This window comes from Podarcis erhardii, assembly GCF_964252035.2.
Source record: "Podarcis erhardii genome assembly, chromosome: 6".
Taxonomy (NCBI): domain Eukaryota; kingdom Metazoa; phylum Chordata; class Lepidosauria; order Squamata; family Lacertidae; genus Podarcis; species Podarcis erhardii.
In genome coordinates, this window is record NC_138510.1 from 30,699,933 (window position 1) to 30,714,499 (window position 14,567).

At 39.7% G+C, this 14,567-nt stretch overlaps 1 protein-coding gene across 7 annotated transcripts in view; it reads right to left on the minus strand.

The window, feature by feature from the left end:
• TOX2 (TOX high mobility group box family member 2) overlaps positions 1-14,567 on the minus strand; it is a 269,513-nt gene that overhangs the window by 213,365 nt on the left and 41,581 nt on the right. The window contains exon 1 of one of the 7 annotated variants that reach the window (XM_081866794.1): positions 14,322-14,485. The exons of the other annotated variants lie outside the window; for them this stretch is intronic. Coding sequence (XP_081722920.1) covers positions 14,322-14,378 — 57 coding nt within the window. The 5' untranslated portion in view covers positions 14,379-14,485. Of the gene's footprint in view, positions 1-14,321; positions 14,486-14,567 lie in introns of those variants that run through there. 7 annotated transcript variants of the gene reach the window in all.

Consider the following 14,567-nt stretch of genomic DNA (forward strand, 5'->3'; position numbering starts at 1 on the left):
CCAGCAAATGGATTGGGAGAGACGAATGAAATAGAGGAGTGTTACTCAAATTATGGAAAGAGCCAGCTCATCCCCTGTCTGTTGCCTCAGGTGCAGTTATTCTGCTGGCTGTTGGCTACCATGTTGCTTGCAGTCCTTGTGAAAGTGCAGATAAATATGCATGGTAGCCAACCTTGAATACTTATGGCTATCTGGGAATGACTCAATGAACAATACAATTCCAAGCAAAATGCTCCAATTGCATGGGAAGCCTCTCTCTTCCGGTGCTCTGTTACTTTGTTTTATCTTTCATCTCCTTCCCTTTTCCCTTCATTTCCCCATTGCAGGTCTCTTTTCCGTTACTGTTTGGGTTGTGGTGGGTTAGGAAGCGGAGTGGACAGAAAATCTGAATTTGTTATGGGCCAACCAATGGACAAAAAAATGTAAGGCTACCTTTTAAAATTCTGCAGATTAAATGTGGCAATCAGAATAACTGGCCAGCGGCCACAAGGAACAGCAAAAAAAGATGCCCGCACATAAGGAGATAGTAATAACAGAGACTCTTGACACTAAATGGGCCAGATATGGTCCACAGGTGACCTTCTAGACTCAAGAGGGTAGGAAAGAAGGAATCTGCTACCTACAAATCCAGATACTCCAGTTGTCTAAGAACAGAAGAGCACAGAATGATTGAAAGTAACTAGATATGTCAGCATAGCTGTTCCCAAAACAATCCTTGTTAGATACCATGTATGCTCCTCAAAAGTAAGTGATGCATCCTAAAACACAAAACTATTGCTATATTAAAAGTTGCATTCTGAAAACAAAGAAAATGAAAGCCTGAATACCAAATCTCCAGATATCATTTGATGGAGTATGAAACCTGGAATCGCAACAACATTTCAGTCCTGTTTAAGGAATATCACATAAAGAACACCTCAAAAATATACACAATAGAAACAAATGCATGATCAACAAAATATAAAAATTTCTAGGAAAACACCATTACCAGCAAAATAACTTATTTTTAATGCAGAGCTGTTAGGAAAACACAATTATAAGCTTCATTTATGCTAGAAGATATAATCCAAACCCTGGTTTAAAAAAACAACAACCCAACAAACATTTGGAGCTTTATTTGTAAGAAGATGAATACAAAAGGTAAATGGAGAGAAAAACTCATTCCATGCACATTAGCCCTCCCAGTGAGTTCACAATAAAATGCTACTGTTAGAATAATCTAAATATAGTTTCAGAATGGTCTGTGCACACATTTTATGTAGATTAATACAGACACATAATAAAAGCATTGGTTGAATAGGCATGGGCTCTAGATCTCACCATAGAAAAGTCTTTAAAAGTACATGGAGTTTAATAAAAATAAACAGTGCAAAAAGAAAGCAGCATGGATCAAAAGCATCACATTCATCAACAACAGCCCCCTGAACAGAAACCATGTTCATGTGGCTACAACTAAGGCAATGGAATGGCCTTTACACATAGGAAGCAAAAACCACCAGCAATGCTTTTCAGAATGCAAAAGAAATGCTGATCTACGCTGTACCAGTATAAACAAGAATTAGCACTACCAACAGTAATTCAGATAATTCAGGTTTACATTACAGCAGAAGTCGGCTGCATATGACTTCTTTATTCGTTTCTTTTTTGTTTAGCTTTTTATCGGGTTGTTTTTTTTAAAAAAAAGAAAATACAGATAATATTAGTAATACAAATAAGCAGACCATAGCAGGCTCGTACCATTCATATATGACAAGGTGAAGCATGTTAGGTTTATTGTAACATCCTAGCCATCTGGTTCATTACCTATAGCCAGTGTGCGCATCTTAATTCACAAACAAAATTAAAAGAGAACAGCAAAATCAACAGTTAACATTCAACTTTGTACAGCCAGATATCCTTGATTTAGTCCAAACATAGCATCTCAACTGTATCAGGCAAGTATCGATTGTATTGTAGCTAATTTAGTGATCATTTTCCTATTATGCTGCAGGTAAAGCAAAGTGGAGTATCTATGAATGGAATTTGGGGGGGGGGGCTTCTGCTTAAATCAACCAAAAGGCTGGTGGGGGAGATTGTTCATTCTGTGGAATGCTAGCATATATTATAAAATCAAACCACGCTGGGGTAAAGCCATCCTTCTTGATCTGTCTGTGTGACCATCATGGACTTATTTGTTAATCGCTCTAAAAGGGCTATTTCGCAGACCATTTTGTACTATCAATCAATTTTTTATTGTATAAAGCCAAAGGCCTTTACAATGGACGACAGAGAATAAAAGGAAACTTTCATCTAAAATCGTACACATAACCTGTAGCAGTTTACAACTTAAAAAGAAATTTACAACATTAAGACTTAAGACTGCAGTGCATTCACATAGCTAGAATGGAGCTTCTTGGCTGCCAGTGCAAATTTGGCTACCTGGTGTGTAATATATAGATGTTTATCAGCTAGGAGTTCAATTGTCACTTCCTGTACGGATCGACTAGGAAGCCAATTAAGAATTGGCGATATAAATTTTCCTTTGGGCGTTGTATACATGGGGCAAATCAGCAGTGTGTATTGTCCTCTACCTGATTGCATCTATGTATACATTTGTGATCCATACGGGGAATTCCCCGGAATCTCCCCTCTAAATATGCTGAGGGCATCTGTTGAAATCTTAGTTCTACAAAGGCCCTGAGTAGTTGTGGGAAGGTCAGAGTCTCAAGGTAACGGGGCCTTGAGTGATTGGTGTTAATTTGGGGGGAACCAAGTAGAGTAGTGGGCAGCAATGATGGATGCTCTGGCTTGGCTGGCATCCTCATCAAAACTCCAATTTCTAAGGTCACGTGGTCTAAGAACCAAGTAGTTCTCCATTTGGAGATTATAAGCCCTAAATTTATCTTGGCACTTTTTGTGCACAGCCCCCTGTCCTTAGTTGCTCTAACCAGCAGAGCTTAGTAAGAGTATGATCCTCGTAGGCATTTAGCCTGTGCCAGTATCTCAGATAGGCTAGATCAATTCTGGCTGCTAGTAAGGGAAGGCCCAACTTGGCTCTGAGGTGGGCTTCTGGTGTCCCAAAGGGAAGCTCCAAAATCTGCCTCAAAAATTTATTTTCCAGGATCTCATATTTCATATTTGACACCAGTTCCCCATATCTCAGTCCCGTAGAGCATTTGAGCGATGATTTTAGAGACAAAGATCTTAATAGCTGGGTTGATTAACTGTTTGCCCTTTGAATGGAAGAACCTAGTAGAACAACCAGATATTAGCTTAATTGCATCCAGATGGAGTTTCCATAATGACTTTCCATCGATAAGTAATCCTAGATATTTAAATCTGGGTACTTGCTCAAGGGTGTGAGCAGGTTGTTCCCAAGCTCTGAAGTTTCAAAGAGTTTATCTCCATTAGCCATGTCTCTTGTAGGCATACTATATCAAATGTTTGCAAGCACCTTTTGAAGTCCGGGTCAGCTAGTTTGTTCCCCCAGCCTGCAATGTTCCAAGAAACTAGTTTTAAGGGGTAGGCTAGTTCCTTATCGGTTCTCAGCCAGTCTGCCATGGAGTCTGTCAATAAGGCATATCTATTCCCTGCGCATCAGTCAGAGGTTGGCGAGTGGAAGATTTTATTTATGCCTTTTGACATTACGTCCCTTTGTATCTTGGAAAGTTCATTGAATTTAGCATAAGAATGTTCAGGTCTGGGCTTTGGTGCTTAGTGATACCCTATAGGGATGTTGTTAGGGGATGAGATATAAAAGGGGCAGTGACAGATTTGCCCAAGTGATGGGCTGTAAATATAATTATGCCCTTTGGCCCCAAATTTGGTCCTATATGTCCATGCAAATACCCTGCCCAGACCATTTGGTACCAATCGTCTACGGTTACACTAGAGAGAGCCTTCCAGTGTCTGATTATGTTACATCTGGCTGCCTGTAAAAGATGGCTTATCAATTAGTTATTATGTAAATCGTAAGTTGTTATCCTGAAATATATTTTAAAAGCTAGTTCTAGTTTGACTTCTAGTTGTTGCTCTCCTATTTTGTTAACTTCCGGGAGTACTGAAAGCCTGGATTTTTGCACATTCCCACCACATATGGAGGTAGGTACCAGGTGCAGGCCCCTGCCAACCTAGCAGTTCGAAAGCACATCAAAGTGCAGGTAGATAAATAGGTACCGCTCTGGCAGGAAGGTAAATGGCATTTCCATGCGCTGCTCTGCTTCGCCAGAAGAAGCTTAGTCATGCTAGCCACATGACCCGGAAAAACTGTCTGCAGAAGCTGACAAACGCCAGCTCCCTTGGCCATTAAAGTGAGATGAGTACCGCAACCCCAGAGTCGTCAGTGACTGAACCTAATGGTCAGGGGTCCCTTTACCTTTTACCAGGAGCAGGACAACATCGCCAACACCTTGGCAAGGTGCCAGAGTGAAACATACATGGACTTCTGAAGTGGAAATATGCAGCCTAAACGTGCTTCAGAGAATCCTGGGGTCTGAGGTTTAGTTGTTATGTTTAAGTATGTTTTAAGGCCTCATGGCTGCAGAAATGCTACAAGGGCAAAAACTAATATGGAAGTGGCAAGGTCTAGGCTGATTTAATTGATTTTCCATTTTTAAGACCACATTTCAAGGTTCTATAGAGGTTGATTCAGACTGTTCAAATGAGTAGCAAAATCATATCAAAACTTCTGTAGAGCATAAGTAGAACATGTCCACTAATTTCATCATCCACCAAGATCAGGAGAATGATATGCAAGTTATGTTGCTCCCATGCATCTAAAATACCCAGATTAGCCTTGGTCTTCTGATTCGTTTCATTTTTTCCATGTAGCACGCAAAGCTAAACAAGTTACTCTTCCCTGCACAACGAGCCACAGAACACGTTCTAGAGATATATGCGTACTTGGTTTTAAAAGGTAAAGGGACCCAATTATTTGATGTGTTTTAAATTGTGTTTGTTTTGTTTTGTTAGTTTAATGTTAGTGTTTTGTTAGTGTAATGTATAGGTTTTTGTATTGTATTGTATTGTATTGTATTGTATTGTATTGTATGGTTTTTATTTTTTGTAGTGTTTAAATTGTTGGAAAAGGTAATAAATATTATTTTAAAAAAAGGAATCCTAGGAAAGGCCCAGACGGTCAGTTCGCCTGAACCCACCAAATTAAAATCTCATTTTTAAATAAAACAAATGGCTGGTCAGCCTTAAGAACAAAAAAATAAAAAATAAAAAAATAAAAGGTAATGGGACCCCTGACCATTAGGTCCAGTTGTGACCGACTCTGGGGTTGCGGTGCTCATCTCGCTTTATTGGCCGAGGGAGCCGGCGTACAGTCATGTGGCCAGCATGACTAAGCCGCTTCTGGTGAACCACAGCTGCACACAGAAAGGACGTTTACCTTCCCGCCAGAGAAGGTATTTATCTACTTGCACTTTGACGTGCTTTCGAACTGCTAGGTTGGCAGGAGCAGGAACCGAGCAACGGGAGCTCACCCCATCGCGGGGATTCGAACTGCCAACCTTCTGATCGGCAAGTCCTAGACTCTGTGGTTTAACCCACAGCGCCACCCGCATCGTACTTGGTTTTAAATATCATATAAAAATAAACAGGCAACTTTTTAAATTTGCCATCTGTTCTTCTGCAATCTTCTTTTCTTATTCATCAAATGTCCAAGCAACTTTAGTGCATTTAAGGGAATTAATTAGAAATGGCCATGGAAGCCATATTGTCTAGCAGTGTTCAAAATACCTCTATTATTCCAAAAGTAACTACGCTGAAGAACCCCTCTCTCTGCGCATGGAGCTAGAACAACATTTTCTATGAATGAATGGGTATTCATTATTTAGTTCTGAATCCCTGATTTAATAAAGCCTTCGGCAAAAGAGAGCTTCAAACACTTCCCATTATGCAGATGGAATGCGCACAGCATCAAAGCTTATGCCGCAGGAAACAGAGATGGTGCATCAAGTGACTCACACAATTCCAGAATGTAAATATTTTTAATGGTAAGTTTTTACCCTATTTAGCAATATTCAAAATCAGAAACCAAATGAGTGGCCCCCAAAATAAAATAAAATAAATAAATAAATGTAGGGAATTGTATTCCCTTTTCAAACCAAAATTAGCAGAAGAATAGAATTACATTTCTTCAAAACCAAGTTGGCTCAGGAGAGTGAAAAAGGAAATATTTTATCTCCCAGCATGCCAAAGCTGTAAAAGAAGAGTAGGGGGGAAAGGCAAGTGTTTACTGCTGCAATTTACTGTGCACGTAAAAGTCAAAAGAAAACAGAATGTTCCATAAAAATTTATTCATTACATTGACCCTCCCTTATACCGATAGGTCAAAACCAATTTCTGATGAGTTCTGTTTTAAAAAACAAACACACAACAACAAATATTGCTAAGATTTAGCATCTCTCCGAACTCTAGTGACTTGCAGCACAATCTATCCTATTCATGTCTACTTAGAAATAAGTACCAGCAAATTCAATGGGATTGCAGCCTAAATCCTTTTTGCCTATGGAAAAAATGTACATTTTTAAAAAAAACAGAGAATAGAAAAAAACAGGGTTGTAAATTATTATTAGTTTTAAAGTAACAGCTGTTTAAAAGATTGGTTTGGAATATCATATGCCCTTTGGTTGTGTACATACAAATGTATCAGCAACTTAATCTGATTAAGACCATATGCTCTAAAGACTTCCTGGGATTCTTCCTTTGGATATGGATATATTGTCATGTATGGGTGGTGCCAAAATTCCCTCCTTCTGAGTTTACCACTAGATTTATCAGTCCCGTTTACCTTGTGCTGGTTGTGGAAGAACAGCAATGCATTTGTTTTCCAACATTCTTTATAGCTTAGTTTTCTTGAATTTGTAAAAGTCACCGGGAATGCACAATTTGCTCCCACCATACTTTTCTATTTCTTCCATTTATTGCAGCTTTTCCCTTTACCCTAAGCCACACGCACAATCACTCATGTGCATTCAAATATCATGCAGTTATACATACAATCCCATTAAGTTTTTCTTTCACCCAGTCTTTCAACTGACCACCTTGCTAGCTATCATCAGTTCCCCCTCACCATTGCCTTACGCACACAATCACAATTCAGGAACAAAACAAGGTGTGTAACATTTTAACATCTGCAAGTACATGACAGTGGTAATGGGAACCGTAAGTGCTAGCAAATTAGGGAGAGCTTTAAACAGAGAACTGAAGTAAATCAGCAAGTTGATCAACTAAAAGACTGGACCAAATAGAAGCCGCTGAGATAAGCTGACATGATCGTGCACAAAATCCAAGAAAGAAAGAAAGAAAGAAAGAAAGAAAGAAAGAAAGAAAGAAAGAAAGAAAGAGTTTTAATTCACCCTGTCACTCATGCACATGATTTTGCTGAAGGGACATAAAACAATGACTAGGAGAAATAGAAAGCAGCAGCAAGTACGAAATATGCACATGCCAATTCCATGCATAGTTAATTAGAGAAAATCTCTATGAACTATTGGAAGACAGGCAGAGTGAAACTCTGGGCACAGCCAACCCGCAGAAAACTTGCAAGTCAGAGCAGGGAAAATCCATCCACCCCTAACTGGTAGTCAAATACTACATACTGAATGAATTAAATCTCCACAATTTGTACCAAACCATTAGAATTCTTTGAAGAGTACAAGAACGTAAGATGAACTCTGTTGGATGAGAACAAAGGAGAACTGCCTGGCCCAACATCTTGTTTCCCACAACAACCAACCAAGCAAATGTCTAAGGAGAGCCCAAAAGCAGGACATGAAAGCAATAGGCTTCCTTTGTTGCTGCTCCGGAGGAGTTGCCTCTGATCCTGTACAGTAGGGTAGGCAACCTAAGGCCCATGGGCCACAAACGGCCCACAGGGGTCGTTTAACCAGCCCACGAGCCGCCCCCGAATTGAGCCGCCCGCTTAGCAAGTCCCCGCACGCTGCGCTAAACCAGCACAGTGCGGTGTGGAGATTCGCTTCCGCAGTGCTGGAAATCACGTCTACGCAGATGCCAGAAATTGCAGGGGCACACGCAATCCGGTCCACAGAGGGATCTCCGCTGGAGTGAACCGGCCCAGGTGAGGCAAACCTTGCTGACCCCTGCTGTAGAGACAGTAGCCACCATAAAGTAAAGGTAAAGGGACCCCTGACCATTAGGTCCAGTTGTGGCCAATTCTGGGGTTGCGGCACTCATCTCGCTTTATTGGCCAAGGGAGCCGGTGTACAGCTTCCGGGTCATGTGGCCAGCATGACTAAGCCGCTTCTGGCGAACCAGAGCAGCGCACGGAAACACCGTTTACCTTCCCGCTGGAGCGGTACCTATTTATCTAATTGCACATTGATGTGCTTTCGAACTGCTAGGTTGGCAGGAGCAGGGACCGAGCAACGGGAGCTCACCCCGTCGCGGGGATTCAAACCACCGACCTTCTGATCGGCAAGTCCTAGGTTCTGTGGTTTAACCCACAGCGCCACCTGCGTCCCAGTAGCCACCATAGTCATGTTTAATTTTCAACATAAGAAAAAAAATATTTCTTACAATAAATGGATAGTTTTTAATCACACAGGAGCACACTGCCAGTGCCCCCACCCCACCTTGTGACCTCAATATACCTAAGTGTTGCCCATGCACCATGTCCAGCCAAGCTGGGCACCAAGCTGATGATGCAATGAAACAAAAGTAACACAGAGAGGTTGGATTTATTCTAGCCATACTCATTTTCAAAGCAAGCCGTATGATACAGTTCATTCCTGTTTAGACAGCAGTGCAACATACCTGCAGAGGAAGCTTCACATGCTACATATAACTCAATGTGGGCAGATTCTTCACATAATCAGCAGGACTGAACAAAAACGCCTTCCCCAGATTCTCCATCGTGTCTGACTGAATATTCTTAGAGCAAGGGGAGGTGTAATCCCTCCAACAATTTTGTTGGGGTCAAACAATAAAATTCTCCCCAAGAAAATGGGGGGGGGGGTCGCAGTTGGATGAAACACTATTAGTGCATATAATAGAACCACAGAATCACAGAGTTGGAAGGGACAACAAGAGTGATCTAGTCGAATCCCCTGCAATGAAGGAATCTTTTTGTCCAACATCAGGCTCAAACCCATGACCCTCATGCTGTACCCACTGAGCTATATAAGTGGATGGCAGGAAGCAATGGACTAAGAGAGAAGAATGGAAAGGAGTAGGGGCCAAGCCCATTGCTTCCTTAAATATATTTTTAGGTTGGATCCACAGTTGTGCTCAGAATTCCCCACCATACTGCCAGGCCCATTGAATCTAATATTTGGGGAGTGTGGGCTAGAATTCTCCAATAGTTGCGGAAGGGAACCAGAAAAGGGAAACTTCTCAGAACGTTATTCTCAGGCAAATTTTAGCTCGGCGTATATATCAGGGACTTTGAAAATGTAATTAAAGCTACTTACTTCTACAACTGTAATGAAGAACAAAAAGTCTCTGTTTACATCTACACAGTTGAAAAACCAGAGACTTTACATCTACTTTTACAAGTTTTCTGTAGAGAAAAAAAAACAGAGCACAAGCAATAATACATTTATCACCATTCCCTGACCCTGCATTCCTCAATCACACAGGAATCCTTCTATATTGCTTTTCTTCAATGGCACCTTTGGCCGAGTAAGGAATTTAGAACTGGGCCTTTCTGTTGTATAAACATTCAAACTCACCATAAGTATCTGATGCAGAATTTGCTTGCCACAGTCATAAGATTTGTGGGGTTGTTTTTAAAAGGCTTTTTGAAGCTGCTGTTTTTCTTTTAACTTTCTGAACATATTCATTTGAGAATCTTTTCTTTTCTTGACAGGGGATAGAAATTTAAAGTAAATTCATATATATCGTAATTTTTATCTGACATATTGGGAGGCGGACTTCTTTCAATATGGAATATGCACAATTAAGAGTTAGAGAATCTAAAAAGAGTCCCAGTTATAGTCCTAAGCTTTCACACAAAAGCAGCAGTTTTGGCTTTAGGAAACTTAAAAGTTTTCATAAAACAGCAGATCATCCTGGGAAGAATAAAGGCCGCTTTACAGATGATATTTTTAATACACTGAGATCATCTGCGCAGAGGAAACAAAACATGCAAATTATAAGTAGCAAGAGTATCTATTTGTTTTAAATGGAAAAACTTGTATGTGTGTTATTATCTAACAACAAAGTCGAAAGATAATGATCTCCAATTAAATTGTGATAATAAAAAAGAGTCAGCCTTAACATACACACAAAAAGTTGATAACTCAAATGCCTAGGGGTAAAGCAAAGTTTTAACTCCAACATCTAAATGCCCAAAGTGTTGGCACATAGCTGTATTTTTCCATTTATAAGATTAGGGTTTCTTTCTTAATAAATTATGTCAAAAATTAGGGGGCGTCTTATACATGGATAGTGCTGAGGCCATTTTCTTAAATCTGAGTCCCCAAAAATAGGGGGTGTCTTATACATGATGGCGTCTTATAGACAGAATTATATTGGAGTTGGAACTCCACAGTCAAGGTGCCACCACAGAGATGGCTGCGTCCCCAGAAGCCTCTAACTTCACTTCTAAAGGGGGGAAAGCAGCAGATCTTAATAAATTGGCAGGTTCATATGGAAACAGGTGGTCCTGCAGATACTCTGGTCCCAGACCATTACAGCTTTATGGATCAGAACCAGCGCTTTCAATTGGCTCAGAAATCAGCTGGAAGCCAACACAAATCTTTACGCAATGGTGAAATATTGTCAGGCCTACTATTTTGGGGAAGTTTTTAATGTCTGATGCTGTACTGTTTTTAATATTCAGTTGGAAGCCGCCCAGAGTGGCTGGGGAAACCCAGCCAGATGGGTGGGGTATAAATAAATTATTATTATTATTATTATTATTATTATTATTATTATTATTATTATTATTATTATTATTTTGCTACAAGATAAGCTGGCATGGAAGCACCGAGTGTCAATGTAAGAACCAATATTCAGGCCATAAGCAGCAACTTGCTTGGTTTCCTGTGGTGAGTTACTACTGCCTCCAGTTACAAATATGAGGGGAAGCTTTGTTATATCAGAAGTGAGTTCTTTTACTTATTTTGGCTACTACTGTAATGTATGGACAAGCGGACTAGTAGACATTTTGCAGGCTAATCACATTTTTGCTTATTTGCAAGGTCACTCTCAATATATAGAGACCTAATAACAAGAACATAGCATTTATATGTCAACTTTTCAGTGTTCAAAGTACTTCACATAGCCCAGTAATCCTCACAAGAATCCTGTAAGGTAGGCTAGAATTATTGGCATTGTTTGCAGTATATTGCATACTGAGTGCTAAGATTGAGAGAAGAGTTGCTTGTCTAAGGCAACCTAGCGACTTTGTGGGTAAGGTGCCATTTGAACAAGATCTTAATATTGATTTTTGCAAGCCATTCCAATAGCCTTTTTTATGAATGCCATAAATAAACAAACTTCTTGGACCATGGCTTACATTATTGGCCACCACACTATGCCAGCTCTCAACAGATAATTCCAAACAAACAACTGGACGATACCCCAGAGCACAGCAAATGGTGTTTAACTGGGTATTAATGTAGACATTAGACAAGCCCTACTACAAATATCCCTATCCTATTAAAACGGTAATGCTGGCGTATAACAGGAGTTTCAGTGACTGCAAAGAGAAACTGTTGCTGCAGTGCACAAATGTAATAGGAAATCTCATGATGACAATGTTGTGTTCAATAAATGCACAAAACATTAGTACTTCAAGATGCTTTGAGCTAAACAGTATTTCTACAGAAAGCTCGAGGGCCATATCAGAAGCACCTATTGGCTCACGGGTATGAAAACACAGAGCTATTGAAATACTATGTCCTTCACTTCTATTTCTACACCCAGTACGCAATACACACTACACAACCCTTCCTTCTGCAGAGTTTCCCTGCCCACCCACTCCTCTGGAAGGAAAAACATTTCAATCATGGAGCTTGAAAGCTTGTTTGGCAAAATCCCACCCTTTTTCGTGTTTGAGCTCCTGAGGAAACCTCAGAAAATCAGTACCACACACTGTCAAATTCCCTGTTTTTTTTGGGGGGGGGGTAGAGAAGAGAAGCAATAACTAGGCCTCACAAAATCAGTCTCCTCCAAGCTAGCATTCTCCTTTAATTACAGAAAGCAGAAGCTGGCCCTCCTTCATTCCAAAACCTCAACTAAGGAAGGGCAGAGTTAGCAATCCTGAACACATCTTTGTCTATTCCCCTTTCTCCCATTCAAACCCCATTGAAACTTTTGCTTCATTCATAACATTCACCTGGAGGAGCTGCTGAATTCCCTGGTTGTCCCACCTACGCAAACAATCCCCTTGCAATGTGTATTCTTTGAGGCTCTCAAATTGTGCAACCTTTGAGGAAAGAACCACCTGTTAACCTTCTCTACAGCATTGGGCAAAATGACAATGTTTATCACTGTAAGAGAAAAATCCACATACATTGTTCTATATATGTACTTTGGGGGAAGAGACATTTTAGAGCCCACGGTAACATCTTTTAAGGGAATAGGCTGAACATGGGCCTCTGTGATACTGCAACTGCAATCCTACTTTCTTTGCACAAAGATGATTTACTGCACAAGTCCATTTGGCCTATTCTGACTATGTAAATAGCAATTGACAGCAGTGGGATATTTATATTGGTTGCTAGTTACATATTTAACATTTTCTCTTCTTTCCTCTCTCTCTTTTTAAGATCCTGGTAACAGTGACAACAGCAGCACCTGGTGGCAGTGGTCAGTATTTTGTATGTGCTCCTTTTCATCACTTCTTCTGGACTCTTTATCAATCAAACTTGAAGTTATTTGCTTTATCAGAGAAACTGACGAAGAACTATTACAGCACTCTGTCACTCTCTGTGTGTTGCTTTTTCCCAGTATTGTTAGAAACAGCACTTTTGTAAAAAGATGCATTAACAGCAAGTGATGCATTAACAGCAAGTCAACTAACTGCAGCCAAAAACACCTGCCCAACATGTGCAATAATTCCTCCGAGGAGTGTTTTCCCCTTGGCCTACCTATGATCAAAGTTTATGGCAAAGTAGTCATGCTGTAACTTTCCATTTTACTCTAAAGTTGCTACAGATCTCTTGCATTCACCCCTTTTAATGGCTAATTACAAGTTGTAATGCTTTATATTTCAACTTTCCAGATGAAGAAAAAAAGACAATGGATTTACTTTTGACATTTTTCAATATTTGTAAAAAAAAACAGACAAAATTCCAAAACTTATTTATTTTTCTTTAAAGACTGGTATTCGATATATATTCCAAGTCATCCAACATATCTTGTATGTTAGCAGTTGGTTCTTTGATAATAATGAAAATTTAAAATTTCTTCCTGCAAGAATAAACAACACTTTGTGTTTTGGAAGCCATGGTTGTTACATGAATAAAATGATATGAATTGGAAAATACTTGCATTTCGGAAAGAAATTTTCAAATTAGATTTGAAAGCCCAGACAGCTGTGGATAGACATACTATAGATTTTAAAATGTTTATATAAAACCATATGCAAATATATCACAATTGCAATAGTCTGAAACTGTGGTGAATGTTTAAAGGCACATATCAGTGCAGGAAGGGGAAAGCTTCAGAATTTAAAACAAATCTGTATTAGAAAACTCAATATACCACAAAAACAAAACCAACAGACCATGTAGCTTTTGCTCTGCAACTTCCATTACTTTATAAAACTGCAAGCATCTGATAATATAAAACAAATGCACATTCGTGCATGATTAAATAATCCAAAGTTTCAAATTCTTTCATTAAAATGTTGAAGTTTTGCTGTCCTCAAGCCTGAAATGGATAGTACTCACAGATAAAGACCGACAATATCTGTGCTTTACTCTCTTACTCCTCTCAGTTAGTCATTGGCCAAAACACCATGCACTCTTAAATATCTTCTAACAAATTTCTCTCTCTCTTACACACACACACACACACACACACACAGTGCACTTTCTTGCAGTAGTAAATAGACAAATCTAGGTTAGAAAGATTTTCATGTTGTGCTGTAGATCTTATGAATTATACATAATCCATGGCTCTCAGTTGCATTTAACAAAAGTAACTGTATTGTGGGGAGGGGGAGGAGAGGGAAGCGGTTGACAACTAAGGGACAAGAACCTGCAGCCTGAGTTTGAGAAATGCTAAAACAAAAACATAAGGGCTGTTAAGTTCTAACCACTGTATATAAGGCTAAATCCAGGTGTGCACAGTCTATATCATATATGGATTCCTCTGAGAAAGACATTAAAGAATTGGAGGGGGAGTTATAATATACTCACCCTAAAGCATTTCTCCCCTAGCCTGTATATTGTCCAACAGAAACCATAGCCAGGCATGCAAGAAATACATTTCCAACCAAGCAGCCTCTTGAGCCCATACAATTCCACTCCTCCCCCAAACAAAACACACACACACACTTTTCTGCGTTCAGATTTTGTTTTTCTTCCCGTCTATAATAATGTTTACCAAAACTGAGAGGTCTAATCCGGGGTCTGAAGTGACGACGCAACTGATAACCAACTGCC